The 26,006-nt window shown below is 40.9% G+C and overlaps 1 protein-coding gene across 5 annotated transcripts in view; it reads right to left on the reverse strand.

The window, feature by feature from the left end:
• The window catches only part of ADAM22 (ADAM metallopeptidase domain 22), a 250,695-nt gene that overhangs the window by 217,156 nt on the left and 7,533 nt on the right, over window positions 1-26,006 (reverse strand). For all 5 annotated transcript variants that reach the window (XM_075827623.1, XM_075827625.1, XM_075827622.1 and 2 more), the window contains exon 2: window positions 17,370-17,527. In XM_075827623.1, the coding sequence (XP_075683738.1) occupies window positions 17,370-17,510 (141 nt within the window). In that variant the 5' untranslated portion in view covers window positions 17,511-17,527. The remainder of the gene's footprint in view (window positions 1-17,369; window positions 17,528-26,006) is intronic.

Genomic DNA, 26,006 nt, shown 5'->3' on the forward strand with positions numbered 1-26,006 from the left:
GTTAGAAAGATACCACTATCCCATAATAAGAGAAATTACAATGGTTTTTATACCCTAGAGGCAGACCCCGTGACTGTTATGTGGCCCTTGCAGAGCGGGGGTCTTGACCTGGTCATCTCTTTTGCTATAAGGTGGCGAGAACCAGCATTGCTAGCATACAAGAGAGTGGAGAATTGGTTTAAGGGTCAAGGAAAGGGCATAGAGTGGGACACTAGCACCAGGCCTTTTTGTACGGTGTGGCAAAACCAAGCACCATGATGGGAGGGGGATTTTAATGTTTGCTGTGTGAATATAGGGCAGTCATGATGACCAAGGGAAGAATCAGAGATGTGTTATCAGGAGATCCTTAGTTCATTAAGTTTACATATTCTTGGGAGTTCTCAAAGCCCAACCAGCAATGCCAAGAGTGAAGACATTTTTTGCCACTACCCCACAAAGAAGCCGATAAATCCTCAATTAATTTTTCATCCTAAACTTTTTAAACTGAAGGCAAATCGTAGGCAGGTTCACCTGTTTCCAACGGGCCGCATTAATCAGGCGACGGACAATCGATTTTTTGTAGGAGGATATAGGGATGTCGAACAGAAGGAGCAGGAGGAGGCCTGGAGTCTTAGGAAGAGCATAGTCCGTAAATTTCAAGGTAATAAACCAAACAATTTCGGTCAACTTCTGACACTTCCAGAAAACATATAGAATTGTTCTCTAATGAGACTCGCATGTCCAACAAATAGGGGAGACAGACGGGAAGAGCCTACGTAGTTTGGAGTGGACTCTGTACCATCTTGTCAAAATCTTTAACCCGACTTCTTGTATTCTACTAGATAAACAGGATTTATGTCATTGTATGCAAGCGTGTACATTGATCAGGACTGACATGGATGTTTAAGGCCCTGTTCACACAGAGCTCTTTGACGCTTTTTTTTGCCGCGGGAACTACGGCAAAAACCTTGGCAAAAAATGTCCGAAATTGGCTCCTAATAATTTCAATGGGAGGTGGAGGCGTTTTTTCCTACGTGCGGAAAAAAACACTCGCGGGAAAAAGAAGCAACATGCCATTTTCCGCCTCAATAACTCCATTGAAATCAATGGGAGACGGAAAAAAATGCCGCAAGCAGCCGCGGTGGCTTTTGATGCGTTTTATGGATAACAACGCTTGCGGTTTTTCCTCTGTTTGTTGAAGAAAGAAAAATGTGTCAAAAAACACGGCAAAATTCACGGCAAAAAACGCCTGTGGTTCAAAACCACTTCAAAAAGACCGGGGCTGATTTTTACAGGCAGCATTTTCTGTCTCCAAGTAACTCAGTGTGGACAGGGCCTAAGTATCTTTCTCCCAATTAGTTAGAGATGTTGGATGTGGGTCGCCCTATGGGAGATAAGTAGATGATGAAGTGGGGGGTGCCGAAGAAATACGTTTGTGGAGCATATATGTTCAAAAACAGTGAGGGAGCAGGTATGATTTGGAAGGTGGGATAACGATAGGAAAAAATGATAAAGATGAGAAGCCTGCCTGAAGGGTAGTGGGCATGTTTTTTGGGTAGCAATGAGATGTGGTATCATCTTCTAGGTTTTATCTATAGTTCAGCATTATTGTAAAAATATGCCTTATTTCCCATTGAAATCAATGGGAACTTGTTTGTAGGCGTATTTTCAAGTGTATTTCGGAGCATAATTTGTGTTTAGTGCTCAGTTAATACGCCTGAAAACATGTCGTGTGAACATGGCCTAAACTGAAAGGACTAGGAACTGTGGTACGGGAATGGAGTCAAATTAATAAGGTGGATATATTACAAAGATTTTCATTTTTACATTTTAAGCCCCTGCAGCCCTATTCTTACTTGCCAGAAAAGGTGGGATCAAGTGCCAGGTTCCCTTTAAGATGCTATATATATATATATATATATATATATATATATATATATATATATATATATATATATATATATATATATATATATATATGTTATTCTTCATGAACATGGCTTTTTACCAAAAATTCAAAATGTAAAAAGTGGGGACCTTTAAAAAAATGTTTAAAGGTATTCCTATCTAATGACACAAACCAGCATTAAATATTCATGTATGACACAGATATATTATTTATTTATGGCAGCTCTCTTTCACTGCTGCTTTAGAGGTTTCTTCATATATAAAAGCAAGAAACAGATTTATCTTTAATAACGATCTTGGACCCTAAGGGCTTGTCCACATGTAACGTAATTGCTGCGTATTTTCCGTCAGGAATTGCGGACGTAAAATACGCAGCAGAATACAGTAGCAACAAAGTGGGTGCTGCGTAAAATTTCCGAGCAGAAATTCATCTGCGGTGCGCATTTTTCTAAATTGCAAGAAAAAGTCTAAACATGGAGCACAGTGGGGCCCTACTATGCTTGTTGCCCAGAGCGCCATTTTCTTTTTTTTTTTTTTTTTTTTTTAAATCTTATATTTTTATTGAAAGATTTTTATACATTACAAAAAAAAAAAAAAAAAAAGACACATAAGTAACAAACACACAATACTGTTCGTATTAGAATGACATTCCATACAAGTAAAACACATGTCAAATTAGCCATTGAAGATCATAATTAAATATAGTATTTTGAATGAGTCCATGAATTCCATCTCCTCACATTCCGACCATGAAGAACTAAATTAGAAACGAAATATGTTTCATGATAACATTGGCTATTAACCCTTCTAATGACCTCCTGTACAGAGGGGGAAATCGGAGATTTCCAAGATTGTGCGATGGCCATTCTAGTGGCTATAAGAATATGGTGGATAAGTAATCTATCTAGCGGATCTATTTCCTCCAGATTAATATCCAAAATTGCTAAGCCAGGGAATATCGGCACAGGAACCTGTACGAATTCCAAAATAAGTGCAAATACCGGAACCCAAAGTTCAGACACTGATGGACATGACCACCACATATGTAAAGGGGATCCTATTTGTCCACAACCTCTCCAACAAAGTTTAGAAGAACCCGTGATGATATGCGCTAGTCTAGAAGGTGTTAAATACCACCGCAGGTGAATTTTCTGCATTAATTCAGTATGATTTACACATTTTGAGTGTTTTGCGGCCCAATTTGAAGCTTTAATCCAGGTATCTTCAGGAAAAAAACTGAACCCAGTTCCCTTTCCCATTTTAACATGTAACTTGTTTTACCCTTACTATCCAAAGCAAGGATCAAATCATAAAACTGTGGTAAACCGGTGAGTGAGGAAGTTTCATGGATTGGATACAATGTCTGATTTGCAGATATTGGTAAAAAAGGTTATGGGAGAGTTGATAAACCTTCTGTAAGTCTTCAAACGTCTGAAAAGTGTCAGAGTTATAAAAGTCAGAAATAACCTTCATACCTGCGGCAACCCAAGGAGACATGGAAATATGAGGAATAAAGAACTCAAGAACAGAAAATGGAATACATTCTTTCGTCACATGAACCCACTTATTTTTGCAAACATATCGTACCCACACCTGTAACGAATCGGTCATAGAAGTCAGAGTAAATTTTGGTATCTTAGCTCCTAATAAAGTCGCTATAAGAGTAGATTTAAATGAAAATTTAGGTTGACTATTCTCTTCCAAGACCGCCCACAAAAAGGGGGTCGCATCATTCCAAAAGGGATATATTTGGTCTGCAATACGTTATAGGCTACAACATTTGTTACCCCCATCCCTCCATTTTTTATTTTACCAGAGCGCCATTTTCTATAAAATCAGCCCTGAAACTATAAGAGATGCTATGTCTGGGCCTGAAATGAGCAATTCATGCAGGGAAATCTGCCAATATACATAAACTATAGCAGTTCCGCTAAAAAAAGAGTGGACTAAACATGGCCAACAGTGATATTAAATGGGTCACCCAGGATTTTAAAATTGATGTCCGATCCTTAATATTGATGGCCTATCCTAGATTGGTGAGGGTCTTACTCTCGGTGCCCTGCTGATCAGCTGTTAAAGGGGCCGCTGAAAAATGAGGCACAGCCGTTACCAAAGTTTCGACGTATGCAAGTACAAACCCCTTCAAACAGCTGATCGCAGGGGGTGCCAAGGTTCGAACCTCCGCCAATCTAATATTGATGGCCTATCCCAAGGATGGGCCATTAATTTTAAAATCCTGGATAACCTCTTTAAATCCTGCTTTAACTTACTTGTAATAAGTCAAGGCAGTTCTCCGGTTCCAGATAGATATGTCACTGTGGGGACAGTGACATTTTCCCATTGGTGAGGTGAGTATTGAATAACTTTCCTTAAATAAATGTAGTAACAATTTGAAATACTGTCCAAAATCTTTGATTGGTGTCAAAAATATCACACAATGCAGAGAGTGTCCCAAAAACATTAATAAACCACTTCCATAAAAATATTAGAACATTATGTGACTGGAGAAAGGAGAAAAGTGTCACCTTAAAACATCAAATCAATTACGCACTAGACTATAAAGGATATTAACCCCTTCCCGCTCCTTGACGTACTATTACGTCATGGCAGCTGTATCGTTCGCGCTCCATGACGTAATAGTACGTCACGGGAGTAACGGCCGTTTCGGCCGTCCTCCCGACACATACAGGAGCTGTGACGCTGCTGTCTTGTTCAGCAGCTGTCACAGCTCCTACAGCGGGGACCGATCGCTGTGTCCCCGCCGATTAACCCCTTAAAAGCCGCGTTCTATAGAGATCGCGGCTTTTTAGGGGTTAAGCTGCCATCGCCGGCCTGCTACGCGATAGCGGCCGGCGATGGTGACTATGGCAACCGGACACCAAACAATGGCGTCCGGCTATGCCATAGACGGAAGCCTAGTGGGTCCTGACAACGTCAGGACCCACTATGCTTGCTGTCAGTGAGTAGCTGACAGTTCTAATACACTGCACTACGCATGTAGTGCAGTGTATTAGAATAGCGATCAGGGCCTCCTGCCCTCAAGTCCCCTAGTGGGACAAAGTAATAAAGTAAAAAAAAAGTTACAAAAAGATGTGTAAAAATAAGAAAATAAAAGATTTAAAAGTAATAAAAGTAAAAATCCCCCTTTTTCCCTTATCAGTCCTTTATTATTAATAAAAATATATAAACAAACAAATTAACTATACATAATTGGTATCGCCGCGTCCGTAACGGCCTGAACTACAAAACTATTTCGTTATTTATCCCGCACGATGAACGCCGTAAAATAAAATAATAATAAACCGTACCACAATCACAATTCTTTGGTCACCTCACCTCCCAAAAAATGGAATAAAAAGAGATCAAAAAGTCGCATGTACCTAAAAATGGTCCTGATCGAAACTACAGTTCGTTACACAAAAAATAAGTCCTCGCACGTCTTGATTGATTGAAAAATAAAAACGTTATGGCTCTTAGAATAAGGGAACACAAAAAGTGAATGATTGTTTACAAAACTTATTTTATTGTGCAAACGCCATAAGACATAAAAAAAAACTATAAACATCTGGTATCGCCGTAATCGTATCGCCACGCAGAATAAAGTGAATATGTCATTTATAGCGCACGGTGAACGCTGTAAAAAAAAAAGAATAAAAAAACAATAGTAGAATTGCTGTTTTTTACCTAAAAATAGAATAAAAACTGATCAAAAAGCCGCATGCACCCCAAGAAAACTACAATGGATTCCTCAAGGGGTCTAGTTTCCAAATTGGGGTCACTTTTGGGGGGTTCCCAATGTTTTGGCACCACAAGACCTCTTCAAACCGGACATGGTGCCTAATAAAAAAGAGGCTTCAAAATCCACTAGGTCCTCCTTCGCTTCGGAGGCCGGTGCTTCAGTCCATTACCGCACTAGGGCCACATGTGGGATATTTCTCAAAACTGCAGAATCTGGGCAATAAGTATTGAGTTGCGTTTCTCTGATAAATCCTTTTGTGTTATAAAAAAAATGGTATGAAGAGGATTTTCTGACAAAAAAAAAATGTCAATTTCACCTCTACTTTGCTCTAAATTTTTGTGAAACACCTAAAGGGTTCATAAACTTTCTAAATGCTGTTGTGAATACTTTGAGGGGTCTAGTTTCTAAAATGGGGTATTTCATAGGGGTTTCTAATATATGGGCCCCTCAAAGCAACTTCAGAACTGAACTGGAACCTAAAAAAATAAATAAATGAGGCAATACTTCGCTTCTTACATTATACTGATAATGAGCCGTGCCCACCCCGAGATGACCCCAGTTTTGACCGTTTGTATAAACGGAGACCCCTATTAGACCGTTCCAGTGCCCGGTTTTCCCCAGCATACACCCCCGAGAAGTGTATTTCTATTGATGAGTCCCGGGTACATTTTAAAGGGAGGGTTCAATTCCGCGAGTACCTGCCGGGTAAGAGGGCAAGGTATGGCGTGAAGATGTATAAGCTGCGAGAGTGCATCAGGGTATACCTACAGGTTTAGGATATATGAAGGAAAGGCCACCCCCAAACCAGACTGCATCCTGGACTACAATAGGTACATGGGAGGGATGGACTTGTCAGATCAAATCCTGAAGCCCTACAGCGCTATGCGGTGTGGTATAAGAAGCTGGCCGTGCACATCATACAGATGGCTTTGTACAATGCGTACATGCTACGTCGATGTGCAGGCCAGAGGGGAACTTTCCTGGAATTTCAAGAGGTGATTATCAAGAACCTAATCTTTAGTGACCAAGAAGGGGGGGCACCCAGTAGTTCTGGAAGCGGGGCCACACGCATCGTACCAGGGCGGCAACACTTTCCAGGGGAAGTTCCCCAAACTGGCAAGAAGGGAAAAAGTCAAAAGAGGTGCAAAGTCTGCTATAAGAGGGCGATAAGGGAGGACACAATATATCAATGTGACACGTGTCCCGAATAACCAGAGCTCTGTATGAAAGAGTGTTTTAAAATTTATCATACATCCCTTGGTTTATAATTTACCCCAATTTTACTTACCCTGATGCACTCCGCACAGCTTATCCCCCCTCGTCTTTCCCCTCTGAGCCCTGCTGTGTGCCCAGGCAGCTGATAACAGCCACATGTAGGGTATTGCCATACCCGGGAGAACCCACATTACAGTTTATGGGGTGTAGGTCTCCGGTCAAAATGCTCACTACACCTCTAGATGAATGCCTTAAGGGTGTAGTTTTTAAAACGGGGTCACTTCTTGCGGGTTTCAACTGTACTGGTACCTCAGGTGCTTCTGCATACATGACTTCGCACTAGAAAATCCCCAGTAGGCCAAATGGTGGTCCTTTCCTTCTGAGCCCTCCCATGGGCCCAAACGGCAGTTTATCACAACAAATGGGGTATTGCGGCCCTCAGAACAAATTGCGCAACAGAATGGGGTATTTTGTTTCTTGTGAAAATAAGAAATTTTCAGCCAAAACTACATATTATTTGAAAAAAATAATTTTGTTTTCATTCCCAGCCCAATTCAAATTAATTCAGTGAAAAAACTATGGTGTCAAAATAGTCACAACACCCATAAATGAATTCCTTGAGGGGTGTAGTTTCCAAAATGGGGTCATTTGTGATTGGTTTCTATTGATTTGATACCTCTGGGGCTCTGCAAATGCGACATGGCACCCGAAAACCAATCCAGCAAAATCTGGACTCCAAAGAACACACAGCGCTCCTTTCCTTCTGAGCCCTCCCATGGGCCCAAACGGCAGTTTATCACCACAAATGGGGTATTGCCGCACTCAGGACAAATTGGGCAACAAAATGGAGTATTTTATTTCTTGTGAAAATAAGAATTTTTGAGCTAAAATGACATATTATTGGAAAAAATATATTTTTTTTAAATTCCCAGCCCAATTCAAATAAGTTCTGTGAAGAAACTATGGGGTCTAAATGGTCACATTACCCATAAATGAATTCCTTGAGGGGTGTAGTTTCCAAAATGGGGTCACTTCTGGTGGGTTTCCATTGCTTTGATACCTCTGGGGCTCTACAAATGCGACATGGCAGCCGAAAACCAATCCAGCAAAATCTGGACTCCAAAGAACACACAGCGCTCCTTCCCTTCTGAGGCCTCCCATGGGCCCAAACGGCAGTTTATTGCCACAAATGGGGTATTGCTGCACTCAGGAGAAATTGGGCAACAAAATTGAGCATTTTGTTCCCTGTGAAAATAAGAAATTTTGCTAAAAAATTACATCTTATTGGAAAAAATGTCATTTTTTTAATGTCACAGCCCAATTGAAATAGGTGCTGTGAAAAAACTGTGTGCTCAAAATGCTAACAACAACCATAAATGAATTCCTTGAGGGGTGTAGTTTCCAAAATGGGGTCACTTTTGGTGGGTTTCCATTGCTTTGATACCCCTGAGGCTCTGCAAATGCGACATGGCACCCGAAAACCAATCCAGCAAAATCTGGACTCCAACAAACATATAGCGCTCCTTTCCTTCTGAGCCCTCCCATGGGCCCAAACGGCAGTTTATCACCACAAATGGGGTATTGCCACACTAAGGACAAATTGGGCAACCAAATGGGGTATTTTGTTCCCTGTGAAAATAAGAAATTTTGATCACAAATGACATTTTATTGGAAAAAAATGACATTTTTTTCATTTCACAGCCCAATTCAAATAGGTGCTGTGAAAAAACTGTGCGGTCAAAATGGTAACAACAACCATAAATGAATTCCTTGAGGGGTGTAGTTTCCAAAATGGGGTCACTATTGGGGGATTCCTACTGTTTTGGCACCTCAACACCTCTTCAAACCTGGCATGCTGCCTAAAATATATTCTAATAAAAAAAGAGGACTCAAAATGCACTAGGTGCTTCTTTGCTTCTAGGGCTTGTGTTTTGGTCCACGAGCACAGTAGGGCCACATGTGGGACATTTCTAAAAACTGCAGAATCTGGACAATACATATTTAGTAGTATTTCTCTGGTAAAACCTTCTGTGTTACAGAAAAAAAAATGAATAAAATTGAAATTCCGCAAGAAAAATGAAATTTGCAAAGTTCACCTCCACTTTGCTTTAATTCCTGTGAAATGCCTGAAGGGTTAAAAAACTTTCTAAATGCTGTTTTGAATACTTTGAGGGGTCTAGTTTTTAAAATGGGGTGTTTTATCAGAGTTTCTAATACATAGGCCCCTCAAAGCCACTTCAGAGCTGAACAGGTACCTTAAATAAAAGGCATTTGACATTTTCTTAAAAATATGTGAAATTGCTGTTTATGTTCTAAGCCTTGTAACGTCCAAGAAAAATAAACAAATGTTCAAAAAACGATGCCAATCTAAAGTAGACATATGGGAAATGTGAACTAGTGACTATTGTGGGTGGTATAACCGTCTGTTTTACAAGCAGATGCATTTAAATTCTGAAAAATGCAATTTTTTCAAAATTTTCTCTAAATTTTGCAATTTTTCACCAATAAACACTGAATATATTGACCAAATTTTACCACGGACATGAAGCCCAATGTGTCACGAGAAAACAATCTCAGAATCGCTTGGGTAGGTTTAAGCATTCCCACGTTATTACCACATAAAGTGAAATATGTCAGATTTGAAAAATGGGCTCTGAGCCTTAAGGCCAAAACTAGGCTGCGTCCTTAAGGGGTTAACTAATGTCATCAAATCCATCATTAACATATACTCATCAACCTTTAATAGTACACACCAGTTTTTGCTCCCCCACCACCACCACCACCACAAAGATGTCCCAACAACTGCTGCTCTTCGACCCCAAGAAAGAGAAAATATCTAATCTCCTCACCAATTGGAGAGGGTCCAACTCCTGGGACTATCTATAGACAATTCCGAACACAGACTGGCCTCAAGAGAGAATTCCTCTGTTGTGTGGTCACTCTCCAAATGGGCGTTATTGACAGTGGCAGAAAAAAATATTAATGGGGTAATTTTACTATTGTTGTTGCCTTTTTTGGGTGCAAATCAGTTTAAACTAATTTAAACTATACACCTTTCAAAAGTGTATAGAAAAGGGGTGTACTTGAGCAGAAAGAGGGCATGGCTAAATGCAAGCCTACGTGCGCCAAAATGATGCCGAAATTTTGAAGCAAACAACTGCCGTAAACAAAGCCAACAACAAGGTGGAATAAGGAAGACACACCAAATTTATCATACAACGTGCGCCGCTTTTGATAAATTTAGCACATCTTCTGACTGCCTGGTCTAAGTTTACACTGCCCTAATGTTAGACAGTATTAGTTAATCTGCCCTAATATATTTATATTTTAAGCAAACTTTAGCCTTGATTTCTTATCTTCAATATCTTACTTCATTGAAGCCCTGACAGGTGGAAGACCTAGGTGGTTCTCTTGGTCATGAGACGGACGAACCACTTAGAGAACGCTTTGAGATCTTCACATTATTTGATCCCAATTGTACAAAATTTGAGAATGGAAAATCTTTTACTTTTTGCCTGACGTTACACTGGGAGGTCCCATGCACACGGCCGTATTTTTCATCCGTAATTACGGACCTTAATTACGAACCCATTCATTTCTATGGGCTACGGACACCTTTCTGTATTTTTACGGATGGGTATCCGTTCCGTAAAAATAATCCGTAAAATATAAAACATGTCCTATTCTTGTCCGTAAGTACGGCACGGACTCCCTATAGAAGACTATAGGCGCTTCCGTAATTACGGACGGCTACGGATGTGCACCCGTAGCCGTCCGTAATTACGGAAGCGTTGCTAGGCGACGCTAGCTTTTCAAATGTTGCATATCATTTGTGGTTTTCTTCTTTTTGCGAATCCGTTAATACGGTGCATTACACATGCACTACGGACCTTATTTACGGACACCGTTCCGTATATGCGGATGATTTACGGATGACTATAAATGACTACGGATCCGTATTTACAGACAGTATCTACAGATGGATGGATGGATGAAATCTATGTGTGCATGTAGATTCTGCGTAAAATTGCATTAGACCAAAATGACTGAATATGGGACACCCCTAGTTCCTATCCAACTTGTATTGTTAACTCTAAGCTCTAATATGCAAATCCTGCCAACTAATTTATGTCAAATAATTTGTGGTGCCTCCACACATTCAAGGCTTTGTATTGGACCAGGCCATTTTCTAGCCTTGATCATTCTGTACATGTATAATAGAAATGCAAAACTATTAGTAATGAGCCCTGAGACTGGCACTTCTAGAGATGTCTTTGCTTTTGACAATGGATCTGTTTTGTTGGAATTCATCTGAAAGTTTTTGTGTTCTTACCATGTAGAACTTGTATTGCCCATTCAGGGGCGGACATACCATATGGGCAACCTGTGAAACTGCACAGGGGCCCAGATGATAAGAGGGTCCTCTGCCACCTTAAAGGCGTTTGCCACTAAGAAAATTTATTACTTTGTCCACAGGATAGGTCATAAATGTATCAATCATTGGGGGCCCCAACAATGGGACCTCCACGGATCACTGGAACGCCGATCCCGACTTCGTTCATCCTCACTGTACAATCGCACTGAGGAGGTATTTTAATAGAGGCGATTGCGTATGTGTGCTGCCACTCCAAACAATGTCTATGGAGCCGACACAGGCAGCTGAGTGCAATGTCTATAAGGGCGCTCCATTCAAAATCCTTTTCACTGCAATTGTACAGTGATGAGAAACCGTAGTCAGGACCCCTATTGTAGTGATCAGTCAGGGACCCAGCGGTGGGTCCCCAGGGATCATACATTTATCACCTATCCTGTTGATAGGTGACAAATGAGCTCCTTTAAAAGTAACTAGTAGCATCACATGTCTATTAGATTGCCCGTAAAGGATTTGCTAATGAATTTCATAGCTTACAATTACTGGTAGATTGTTGGAGAGACATAATGGATGATAACTGAACTCAGGGTACCATCAAAATTCTATCCCACTGAAAACCAAGGTCATTTTATAGCCACATATCATGACCTAGTAGCCAATGACTTCAAACTAGTGGAAAACTGCCTCTATAAATATAAGGATAACCTTAATGTAAAAGAAAAAGAAGCCATTAAATCCCTGAGACATAATAAAGGCATCATTATCAGAGCAGCCGACAAGGAGGAATAGTGATCCAAAATATAGGAGAATACGAACAAGAGGTCCTCAATATCCTTTCCAACTCAGAATACTATACCCAGTTAGCCTCTGATCCCACCTGTGATATTGCAAAAAATCTCAACATCATCATTAATAAAGCTTCTCTAAACAATCTCTAATTAACAAACATGAAAGGAATTATTTACTATCAAAAAATCCTAGCACTCCATTTTTTTACCATTAACCCAAAATACACAAAAAAAACTGACCAACCCACCAGGGAGACCCATTATTTCAGGCATCTATTCCCCAACTTGCCATCTATCCCATTATCTAGATATTCTTCTTCAAAATTATGTACAAAAACTACCTAGTTATCTAAAAGACTCCACACAACTGATTTCAGAATTGCAAAACATTCTATGGTCTAATGACCTCTTATTTTTTACCCTAGATGTTACAGCTTTATATAGCAACATACAGCACGAGTTGGGCCTAGATAGCCTCATGACCATCCTGGAGAGGGACAATACCAAAAAGAAAGAGCAAATTGCTTTCATCATTCAAGGCATGGACTTTATTTTAAAAAATAATGTTTTCACTTTTAAAAATTTGGTTTTCCGTCAACAAAGGGGTACAACCATGGGTACGCTAGCGGCACCGAGGTATACCAATCTTTTTATGGGCCCATTTGAGGATCTCCACATTTGGAATAATTACAATTTGAAACACCATATATTATTTTATCAAAGATACATAGATGATTTTTTTTTATTTGGCGAGGAGACATGCGTACAGCGACCAATTTTACCATTACATTAAACACAATTACTTTGGGCCTAACCTTTACGAGCAATATCAATTCAAATAAAATAGACTTTGATCTTACAATCTCCCACACTCCCTCCCAAATCATTACCAGCACCTTTTTTTTAAAAAGGTAGATACAAACAGTTACTTCTCTAGTGCACATTACAAAAAATAGCTTCAAATATCCCCTACAAGCAATACAAACGAGTACGCAAAAACTGTACCCGAGACAATGACTTCAAACAACAAGCTACCATTTTACAGGAAAGATTCAAACAAAAGGGATACCCAAATCACCTTCTCACTGATGCATATCAGAGAACTAAAAAACTAAAACAATCAGACTGTCTAATACCATCAAAGGAGTCATCAACAGGTTACTCGAATTCAAGTAAACTCAACTTCGTCACTACATACAATAAAAAATGTGGAAAAATCAAAAGAGAATATGACCAAACATCGGCATGTATCAACTCGTGACCCTTTCTACAAAATAAACCAATCTGTACCTACCGTAGAGCTCAAACCCTTAAGAGTTTACTGGCCCCTAGCCGAGTCAAACCCTGGGCAACAACAACAACAAAAAAAAAACACCTCAACTATGGGGAGTTACCGCTGTGAGAAAACACGTTGCCTTTGTTGCTTTAGTATCCAACATAAGTGCAAATCCTTCACTAGTAACAACACGGGTGAAAAATGCACACTTAAACATAGGCTGACTTGCCAATCATAATTTGTTATCTATGTAATTAGTTGCATCTGCGGAGCCCAATACGTTGGACGCACCACCCAACCGTTACATTGTCGCCTAAACCAACACCGCTCAAACTGCATGAAAAAAATGTGGACACGGCATTCCCAAGCATTGCACTTTAGCGCATGGGGGAGATTTTAAATGCTACCAGATAGTACCCATCGACTATATACAGTGAAGGAAATAAGATTTTGATCCCTTGCTGATTTTGTAAGTTTGCCCACTGTGAAAGACATGAACAGTCTAGAATTTTTAGGATAGGTTAATTTTACCAGTGAGAGATAGATTATATAAAAAAAAAACAGAAAATCACATTGTCAAAATTATATATATTTATTTGCATTGTGCACAGAGAAATAAGTATTTGATCCCTTTGGCAAACAAGACTTAATACTTGGTGGCAAAACCCTTGTTGGCAAGCACAGCAGTCAGACGGTTTTTGTAGTTGATGATGAGGTTTGCACACATGTTAGATGGAATTTTGGCCCACTCCTCTTTGCAGATCATCTGTAAATCATTAAGATTTCGAGGCTGTCGCTTGGCAACTCGGATCTTCAGCTCCCTCCATAAGTTTTCGATGGGATTAAGGTCTGGAGACTGGCTAGGCCACTCCATGACCTTAATGTGCTTCTTTTTGAGCCACTCCTTTGTTGCCTTGGCTGTATGTTTCGGGTCATTGTCGTGGTGGAAGACCCAGCCACGAGCCATTTTTAATGTCCTGGTGGAGGGAAGGAGGTTGTCACTCAGGATTTGACGGTACATGGCTCCATCCATTCTCCCATTGATGCGGTGAAGTAGTCCTGTGCCCTTAGCAGAGAAACACCCCCAAAACATAATGTTTCCACCTCCATGCTTGACAGTGGGGACGGTGTTCTTTGGGTCATAGGCAGCATTTCTCTTCCTCCAAACACGGCGAGTTGAGTTAATGCCAAAGAGCTCAATTTTAGTCTCATTTGACCACAGCACCTTCTCCCAATCACTCTCAGAATCATCCAGATGTTCATTTGCAAACTTCAGACGGGCCTGTACATGTGCCTTCTTGAGCAGGGGGACCTTGCGGGCACTGCAGGATTTTAATCCATTACGGCATAATGTGTTACCAATGGTTTTCTTGGTGACTGTGGTCCCAGCTGCCTTGAGATCATTAACAAGTTCCCCCTCGTGTAGTTTTCGGCTGAGCTCTCACCTTTCTCAGGATCAAGGATACCCCACGAGGTGAGATTTTGCATGGAGCCCCAGATCGATGTCGATTGACAGTCATTTTGTATGTCTTCCATTTTCTTACTATTGCACCAACAGTTGTCTCCTTCTCACCCAGCGTCTTACTTATAGTTTAGTAGCCCATTCCAGCCTTGTGCAGGTCTATGATCTTGTCCCTGACATCCTTAGAAAGCTCTTTGGTCTTGCCCATGTTGTAGAGGTTAGAGTCAGACTGATTAATTGAGTCTGTGGACAGGAGTCTTTTATACAGGTGACCATGTAAGAGCTGTCTTTAATGCAGGCACCAAGTTGATTTGGAGCGTGTAACTGGTCTGGAGGAGGCTGAACTCTTAATGGTTGGTAGGGGATCAAATACTTATTTCTCTGTGCACAATGCAAATAAATATATATAATTTTGACTATGTGATTTTCTTTTTTTTTTATATATATAATCTATCTCTCACTGGTAAAATTAACCTAGCCTAAAAATTCTAGACTGTTCATGACTTTGACAGTGGGCAAACTTACAAAATCAGCAAGGGATCAAATACTTATTTCCTTCACTGTATATTCCTCTCAAGCTAATAGGTTTGAAACTCTTTGCCGACGAGAGGTATATTGGATATACAGGTTGAATACCCTAATTCCCACCGGTCTCAATGCAATTTCCAAAAGAATACTGTAAATATTTTGTCTGTGTGTATTCTCTATAAACCACAATGGAAGATTTACTAATTACCCCCAAAAGTGAGATATTGTGTGTATTAATATATACAGATATACTCATACTGTATATTCCTAGCAGCACTTTTGTTGTTGATATTATTGTTGTTGATATTAGTGTTGTTTCTATTGTTAGTATTCCTTTTATTGGTAGCAGCCTTGTTTGTTTGTTTTTCAATGTTTTTAAAAAATATATTGTCAACAGATAAATATTACTGTTAACGGAATCTTTCTCAAATCACAGTAATGATATTATTCGCTGGTATCTCCCATACATTCCTATGCATCTTCAAAACTCAACACACAATATACTTTTAAAATACACTGATCATTTTAAAACACACTGACATTCTATATTTCAGTTGAATCTCACCTACTATTGGCATTCCGTATAGCTTAGTAACCAATGAACGCGCAGTGTCGGCGCATCCACTAGTTACTCAAGCCGCTTGATGCCTTATCGTATCTGGCGATTCATACTGAAAAATATTTAAAAATATACCCTCCCTTCCATTTCCACATTCCCCTCCCTGTTCTTATCCCAATCCACTTCTCCTTACCTTATCTTATACTGTTACATAACCCTGTCATCCAGCAGGTCCGTTCACTATCTGCTGAAATAACGGCGTCTCGTTGTACTTCACAATTACCTTATAGAATACCATAATAATATTATAAGTTCTATAAGTATCTTGATAACGCTTCTGGTAGTATAAAATACTGTCATCACCCTATTTCTTCACCACTACATTTATTTTTTACACTACCGAATTATTGAATGTTGCATGTGACAGGTGCCTTCTGACTTTTGACCTTTGTCGTTAACGATCTGTTTTCCCGGTTTTTTTTAAAGTATAAATTTACATGTACTGCCTTTCACTTTTCATTTGTGTTCTGATACTGCCTGAGGAAGGAGCCGGTTCGGCTCCGAAACGCGTCGCCTGTATCCATTAAAAACTATTTACTCAATCGGTGTTTGCTTCTTCATGCAACACTAAGGACCAACAGTATACTACGCTCTAAGGGTATGTTCACACGGCCTATTTACGGACGTAATTCGGGCGTTTTTGCCCCGAATTACGCCCGAAAATAGCGCCGAAAATAGCGCTGACAAACATCTGCCCATTGAAAGCAATGGGCAGACGTTTGTCTGTTCACACGAGGCGTATATTTACGCGCCGCTGTCAAATGACGGCGCGTAAATAGACGCCCGCGTCAAAGAAGTGACCTGTCACTTCTTTGGCCGTAATTGGAGCCGTTATTCATTGACTCCAATGAATAGCAGCGCTAATTACGCCCGTAATTGACGCGGCGTTCAAGCGCCTGCACATGCCGGTACGGCTGAAATTACGGGGATGTTTTCAGGCTGAAACATCCCCGTAATTTCAGCCGTAACGGACGCCCTCGTGTGAACATACCCTAAGGGACCAGCGCCGCTTCAAGTGTTGATTTTTTAGTTTTTTCACCTACACAAGGTATGACTCTCACAATTCCACTATCCTCCATAATGGATGATAAGGGAGATGCTCTATGATTGGAGGACAAGGCACCCATATACTGTCTGTTCTTGAACCTCTGCTGTCTACGTTCGCCCCTGTACCCATCAATACTCTGCTATAAAACTATTTGGAAATAAAACATCCTAGTGCATAACTAGTTCATTTTGTATGTCATATCCCTTTAAAAGCCTGATCTCATGATCAGCCACGCCAAATCCACCGGACCTCAGTGATTGTGAGACTTTAGCAATCTGATGCCTGGAAACAGAGACACATCTTATTAATGCAGCCTACATACCTCGTTCTTGGTTCTATTTTTGCCGTATACACTACATCCACCTTATATTAATAATAATCTCCAGGGTAACAGAAGTTCTACATCCCACGAGAAGCCACAGCTATATGTATTACCTGGTCCTGACTATCGTCCATTCTGACCCGAGTGTTGAGCAATCCATGTGCGGTCTGGTTGTCCTGATCACTACTGAAGATCAGACGCAAGGGAACAGTGTCCTCCCTGCCCAGGAATCCATTTTCTTTCTTTCTATGCATCTCTGTCAGCCAAGTATCTGCAAAAGATGGGAAATAAAACAACTTTACATCTGAAGAGTTAGTTCAGGAAAACCTATCCAACTCAGCCATGATATCAAGACACCTAACCAGCCATATAGAACTTCATAACCCCTAAAAGCGCCAATTTAGAAAGTACAATATTAATGTTCATTGGCCTGTGCCACCTAAACATGTTGGTACAAATTTGAACAGATAGGAACTTGCATCACTGACATCTACCAGGTACGTAGGTGGCACTGCAAGCATCAAGCATGCAACTGATTAGCACCTTCCCCAGCGTTCTTCTAGACGGGGTTTGACAGCTTTCATTTGTCTTAAAGAGGTTGTCTAGTTTTTTGAAAATTTTTTTTAAATGAAAGTTAAAAGATGGGTGCCCTAGGTTGGGTACTCTATCATTAAGCCAGAGAGAATTAGAATTAGTCTCCTATTTGGAGGACCCAGAATATCCATGCATGAACAGCCCATTAATTCTAATGGGCACTATGTAATGCTTCACCTCCCCTGTGGTGGTGCTGCAGGGTAACTGAACACTTTCTGACAGGTTCCCCAATAGATGACAGCTGATCGCTGGGGAATCCTGCAGCAGGACAACCTGTGATCAGCGTATTGTCACAAAGATGTCTGCTATAAACAACATATTATTTGGCCTACTAGGGTACATTGAGTTAATAGAGGTGGATCCTTCACTTGCAGCTCCCCTCGATTAGCAACAGAAAGCTATTGAATGTGAGGATTTTTTTTGTGAAATCAACCTAAATGCTTATATTTTCCTTCAAAAAAAATTGCAGTTTTCACTCTGGACACTAAGCCTCACAATAGACTGACTCTTCCTGTTCTGTATAGATCACTTCTCAGCAGTCGTCTCATTATCATCACAGGCAGGAATACAAGGACAGGTAACACCTATATATAGATAACACAGGATCCACCACTCATGATAGACTCACCCTTCCTGTTCTATAGAGATCACTTCTCAGCAGTCATATCATTATCATCACAGGCAGGATTACAATGACAAGGTAACACCTCTATATAGATAACACAGGATACACCATTGACAATAGATGATGGATACAGCTCCCCTCCCATCCCTTCCTGCACAGTGAACTCTGCACAGGTCACAGAGCATGCCCACAACTCTCTCCTATAGAAGACAATGAACAACTCTAGTCTACATGTTCCCATGGTCCATATGGCTGAGGTAAAGCATATCTCTGAATACTGGTAACTCAAGCAAAATGACCGCCGCATAACCATTTTCAGAATAATAAAAAAAAAGTTGACAATCAAAAAATAAAAACAGATCAGAAAAAATAATATTTTCACTATCTGGTTTTAATTAGTGAAAAAGATATCGGTGATAAATTCCCCTTAGGCCCTGTTCACACTGAGCTTTTTGGTGCTGATTTTGACGTGGAAACTGCACCAAAATCAGCGCCAAAAAATGCCCGAAACCGGCGGAGGTGTTTTTACCTGCTCTAGCTTTTAGACGCCCGCCGGAAGAAAAAGCGACATGCCCTTTCTTACCGCAGTTCCATCTCTGACCTCCCATTGAAATCAATGTGAGGCAGAGAAAGTGTTTTTGCCTGCGGCACTCAATGGCCGCGGCCAGAAAACGCCGCGAATAGCGAGGACCACGGCAAGAAAGTGCAGACAGGTCAAAATCTGCCTCAAAATTCCTTTTTTTTTTTCTGCCTGCAAAATACTCTGAGTGAACGGGGCCTTAAGTTGTCTGGGCCTGCTCTAGAGGGACACACAATATAGCAGAGTTCACGTAGTTAGAATTTGGGTTCATACGTTGGGACTCATTATCTCGATGCCTGTGTGAAGTTCCATTAGATTCTAAATGACTGAATATGGGACATGAATGTATTCAGGCTATAGGACCTAATCCAGTGACGGCCCCACGGCTCATCTGAATAGGACAGGCATTCAAAGCTACGGCCGTGAGCCCTAAGGGTTATGCAATTTAAGAGAACAGTGTTTGAACACAACAGAAAAGTGAATTCACATCAAATCTGAAACTCATTAGTATATGAGCACCTCAAGGCTTCCCTACAGCATAGATGTGCTGTGGTCGAACGCAGGTCAAATTTGTCTGACAAACGCATACTTAAAGAGGCTCTGTCACCACATTATAAGTGCCCTATCTTGTACATAAGGAGATCGGCGCTATAATGTAGGTGACAGCAGTGTTTTTTATTTAGAAAAACCATCATTTTTTACCACGTTATTAGTGATTTTGGCTTTATGCTAATTCGTTTCTTAATGCCCAACTTGGCGTGTTTTTACTTTAGACCAAGTGGGCGTTGTACAGAGAAGTGTATGACGCTGACCAATCAGCGACCAATCAGCATCATACGCTTCTCTCCATTAATTTACTCAGCGCATAGTGACACTGCGTTGTTCACGCTGTGCTGTCTTATACTGACACATTAACGTTACTGAAGTGTCTTGACAGTGAATAGACATCACCTCCAGCCAGGACGGGATATCTATTCACAATCCCGACACTTCAGTAACGTTTGTGTGGGACTTACAGCAGAGCAAGCGTAATCTCTCTGTAACCTGTCATTTAGAGCGTGATCTCGCGAGATTACGCTTGCTCTGCTATAAGTCCCACACAAACGTTACTGAAGTGTCGGGATTGTGAATAGATATCCCGTCCTGGCTGGAGGTGATGTCTATTCAATGTCGAGACACTTCAGTAACGTTAATGTGTCAATATAAGACAGCACAGCGTGAACAACGCAGTGTTAATATGGGCTGACAATGAATGGAGAGAAGTGTATGACGCTGATTGGTCAGCGTCATACACTCCTCTCCACAACGCCCACTTGGTCTAAAGTAAAAACACGCCCAGTTGGGCATTAAGAAACGAATTAGCATAAAGCTAAAATCGCTCATAACGTGGTAAAAATAGATCGTTTTTCTAAATAAAAAACACTGCTGTCACCTACATTACAGCGCCGATCACATTATGTAGGAGATTTATTTAAGTTAAGAACTTAACACACAACTCCATAGAATGCAAAGCAAAAGAAAGGCAAATCTATGTGAGTACACGTGTTTTCCATTTATAGTGTGTTCAATGCTTATTAGCGTTATAAAACCTGGTTCAAATATACTATTCATTTTCACGTGTCCCCTATGATCGCACTCTGGTTTCTCATTTTAGACAAATAGCTCTTTCCATGACCCTAGCCAATTTGCCACCCCCTGGTTTGCTAACAACGAAGTTTCTCTGGAGAAAGCACTTGCGCACAGGCTCTCGCCAAACAGTAGCAAAGGGCATAGGACCAATAAGGGCTCGGCCCCTCTCTCCAGCCACATGGTTTATGTTACTTTTCACAACATAAATTCCATAAGATTCTGAAATTACTGGAGGGGTGAAGCAACAACTTATCCAGAAAGTCACAAAACATCAGAAGAACTGCAGTTCTGCATAGAAGAGTGTTCAAAAACTCCTCAACAGTGAAGCCAAAGATTAATATGTTGGCGATATATAAGCAATGGGATAATTAAATAAATAAATATTATTAAGTTAGGCCTTAGGGCTAGTTCAAACGGCAGTTTTTGGCGTGACATCAATGGGAGGTTCGGGAAGTATCCGCCCGAAGATCGAGCAGGACGATTCTTTTTCCCACTGGCTGAAATAATCAGCTAGCGGGAAAAATAAGTGTCCGATTCCCATTAAAATGAATGGGAGGCAGAATTCGGCTATTCACACATTCGTTTTGTAATTTTTTTTTAAAAGAGCGGGTTCCCGTTGCAAGAAACTCACAGAATGTCCTACTCTGGTCTGTTTTTGCAGACCAGACTCGCCCATTGAAGTCTATGGGTGCGTGGAAAAAACAGACACCACACGAACGACATGCATGTGCTGTCCGTTTTTCACAGATTAATTGCTAAAGAAATGCAGAAAAAAAAGAAAAGTGAAACTTGGAAGTGCGTGCAGAGGAAAAAAACGGACGAGAAAAGCGGATGACACAGACACGGAAACCACACGGATTCAATACGAACTGTCATATGGATGAAAAACAGTCTGTTTTTTTTTTAAACCGGACATGCTCGTGTGAATAAGGCCTTATTGAAGGCATTTGGTCACCATTACTGTTGCTAAAGGTTGTCACACCAGTTTTTAAAGGGTTTTCCAAGCTCGCTCTACTCTCTCTCGCCCAAAAGACCTTGGTGGCCTGGGTTCACCAGATCTTCACCTTTACATCCGGGCAGTGAATCTGGTCCGTATAATGGACTGGTTTAGACATACTCATTCAAACCGTGGGTGCCCTTGGAGCAGGAGTTCGTCTGCTCTCCCATCTCTACAGTTGCGTAGCTGTTAGACCATGCCACACCCGCCATGCGTTCCCACACCCTGATTTGGACCCACATTACACGTAGCATTAATTTTATTTCGTCGCCATACCATTTCCCCCTTTCCTTCAGCGCTTTATCTTATCTTGGATAAACCGGCCTTTGCACCAGTTGAAGAACCTGGCACCTTCCGCAGCTGGCACAAAGCAAACAATACGCAGGCTCACTTTCTAGCAGATAAAACCTGGAAGACGATATTGTCGTTGCTCTAGAACCATGCCCATTGCTCTTCTGGCAGGCGCCTCAACTTCATAATTTCCTCCTATCCCTACCCTCTATTGAATAGAAGCAGAGCTGCAGTACTACATCCGCTATACAGTGTATGGAGCCTTCAGCTTCCGGCATCGACCACTGCATAACTTCCAGTGCTGGAGGTAGACAGAATAGTAGACTGGTGCAGGGTCCAGGTGTCGGACCCCCACCGATCATATACTGATGACCTAGGATATCCTGTGGATAGGTCATCATTATGAAAATCCGCCCTGTGCCCTGACAACACCTTTAATGCCCTAATGATTTTTCTCTCTTGTTTTTTAAGTTTCTTTCTTCTTTTTGTAGGAATACTTTAATGTTTCATGTATTGGTTTGCTTTGACCATTGTTAGTTTCGATTTATTCTTCAGACCATGGTCTTCTCATTTTTTGACTATATGGCAGTGGGGTCTACTATGTGGCAATCCCTGTCTCATATATTGATGTTTTGTCTACAGGTCTACAAATTATCTCATTGTCATTAGTCTCTGCGTAGGCCACACATGCAGCTTCATTTCATTGCAAACTGTTTATTCATTGTCATTGTCTATACAAAAAAAGGTTTATTTTTATGCCTTGCATAAAAAACAGAACTTGAAATAAAAAAAAACTGTGAACTTTCTATTTTAGGAAATAGAGGCATCTCTCACTGTGATTGACTGCCAGGAAGAGTTGAGATAGGGAGGGAAGAAACTAATATAGTTGACAATTGAAGCTGTCAGACATCGACCTCTTTTCCCGAAACATTAGGATATGTTCACATGCAGAGTCAAAAACATCTCAAAATACGGAGGTGTTTTCAAGGGAAAACAGCCCCTGATTTTCAGAAGTTTTTTGAGCAACTCGCGTATTTCTCAGCGTTTTTCGCTGCGTTTTTTAAGTGTCCTGCACTTCTTTTGACGAGCCGTCATTTTACACGCAAGTAATGGGCAGATGTTTGCCGACGTATTGGAGCCGTCTTTTCAGGTGTAATTCGAGGCGTAAAACGCCTCCATTACGTCTGAAAATAGGTTGTGTGCACATACCCTTAAAGGCAAAAAAAGGTTTCGAGAGAACGAATGCCCACAGTTAGGGTATGTGCACACACACTAATTACGTCCGTAATTGACGGACGTATTTCGGCCGCAAGTCCCGGACCGAACACAGTGCAGGGAGCCGGGCTCCTAGCATCATACTTATGTACGACGCTAGGAGTCCCTGCCTCGCTGCAGGACAACTGTCCCGTACTGTAATCATGTTTTCAGTACGGGACAGTTGTCCTGCAGCGAGGCAGGGACTCCTAGCATCGTACATAAGTATCATGCTAGGAGCTCGGCTCCCTGCACTGTGTTCTGTCCGGGACTTGCGGCCGAAATACGTCCGTCAATTACGGACGTAATTAGTGTGTGTGCACATACCCTCACAGAACAGATTAAAGTTTTCCTTTTTGGAAGGGGGGGGTGCCTGTTTACATGGACGCACGGTTGCAGACTGCTATAGAGATGTGATACACACATTGATGTCTATGATATCTATACATGTGTCGCACCCTTAGAACAGTCGATATTGCTAGACATCATGTACATAAATTAGTATGGCCACCAACACAGCTCATATAGGGGTTGACACCAGTCAGCTAAGTTTTTGATCAAATTTTTCTTGTGAGCGCGGATTCCAGGGACTGTATTTATTTAATTTTGTGCATTCACATAGCAGTCCATAGGCATGCAGTATATGCATAGACATAATTTGTTTTTCAGAGGAGATGTCACCATCTCCCAGCATTGAAAAAAACGCAGCAAAATCCGCACCATTTTCTGCAGTAAAAAACGCCGGAAATAGTGTGGTTTTTCCGCATCGGAAACTCTGCTAGTTTTAACGGAAATGCTGCAGAAATCATCACCTCTACTGTCACCCTATGGGAGGCACTTAAAATTGCATTTCTTCATTTGACGATGTCAGAATTTTTGCACTTCAAGATCACGGGCGCATGAAACTACTGTGCTAGTTTTTATAAGCCCACCTTCAATTACTACCATGTACATTCTCATTAAGTATTAAAGGGGTTGGCCTGGTTAGACAAAGTGGTCTTCTTTCTTTCCCCAAAGACAATTCCACACCTGTCCATGGGCCATGTCTGGTATTGCTGCTCTTCCTCATTCAAGTTAATGAAACTGAGCTGTAATACCAGACACAGCCCATGGACAAGAGTGGCGCTGTTTCTGGAAAAAAAAACATCCTATTTTTCTAATCCAGGTCAACCCCTTTAAAGAGGTACCTTCTAAAGTATCACTAATAGCAGAGCGTCTAGATGTGCTCAGGTTTCCTAATATACCTTCTGATAAATTACGGCTGTTTTTTTACATTTATCTTGTCCATTAGGCTCTATGGAGGGAATATATGAAATCTGTCCACAGAGAGCTATGAACGCATCCTATGCATAGAGCTCTCTCCCGGATAAGGTGTGTGACAAAAAAATCCCTTTCATTACTGCAGCAGTCCAGAGATCAACAGTCCTCATGGTGGGCAAGTACCGCAATAAGCTATTGAGCCGCCAAGAGAAAACATGATATAAGGACAAAGTGCTGTCTTATAAGTGTTGTCTGGTATAGAAAGTCTGATTTAGAAAACCTATTTTCAAATGCCATATGAGTTTTTTGGAGGGAGTCGGAGTACCCCAGTGCAGGACCTTCATCTTTTAACCAGAGCAGAGAGAAGCTGCAAGGATGTCTCTAGTTCTAGGGGACTTGGCACTTCCATGCATTACACAGATAGACCATTTTATTTCAATGGCCACTGTGTAATGCTTTATTTACCCTATGGTGGCACTGCAGGGAAATTGAACACTTGCTGCTGGGTTCAGCTGATCGCTGGAGGACACTCTGTGATCAGCTTATTTCCACTTGACCCTTCTAACAAAATGTTAGTTTTTTATCATATTTAGAAGAATAAAGCTTCACACTTCACTCCTTGTTTTGGAATAAAAAAAAAATTATGGAAAGCTACGCAGTGTGAACATAGTCTAATGCTCTAAAAAATAACATCTGTTTATAAATACTATTATAATATCCAGAATTTATATAGCTCCAACTTATTTCATAGTGTTTTACAATCATAATAATATTAAGGGGTATTCCGGTATAACAAATATAGGTTATTCTTTGTATACTGAAAAGTTATAACAATTTTAATATACTTTCTGTATCAATTCCTTAGGGTTTTCAAGATCTCTGCTTGCTGTTATTTAATAGGAACCTTTGTTTACTTCCAGTAGAAAGCAATCTGTCTTGGTCACGTGATGGACACACCGTTACAGTACAATTAACAGAGCTGTGTCTTGTGACGAACCATGCACCCCTGTGAGCATCACGTGACCAGAACAGATTTTTATCCCCCTGTGAGTAAACAATGAAGATTCCTATTGAAATACAGCAAGCAGGGTTATTAAAAACCATGAGAAATTAATACAGAAAATATATTGGAAAATGTTCTAACTTTTCATTGTGACACGTAGGAAATACTAAACCAATACGCCAAAATGAGAAAACAAATCCCAGTTTAGGCCTATTTACTCTTACTGACTATCTTTTGGTTACAAAACGTTACAAAAATTAAATTCAAACATTTACCAAAATCGATAAACTGAACGATTATTATCGGGTCAATAATAGCGCCTCATGACTGGACCTCAATATAAACACCAATAATCAAATTTAGCCCACTTCACCAAAGCCTCCTGCACACGTCCGTAGCTGTGTGCGCAGTCCGTGATTACGGCACGGACAGGCAGCGAAGTGTCATCCGCGGGCCGTCCGCAATTATGGTCCGTGCACACACAAGGCATTTATTTAAATGAGCCCGGACCGCAATT

Source organism: Rhinoderma darwinii, chromosome 5, assembly GCF_050947455.1.
Source record: "Rhinoderma darwinii isolate aRhiDar2 chromosome 5, aRhiDar2.hap1, whole genome shotgun sequence".
Taxonomy (NCBI): Eukaryota; Metazoa; Chordata; class Amphibia; order Anura; family Rhinodermatidae; genus Rhinoderma; species Rhinoderma darwinii.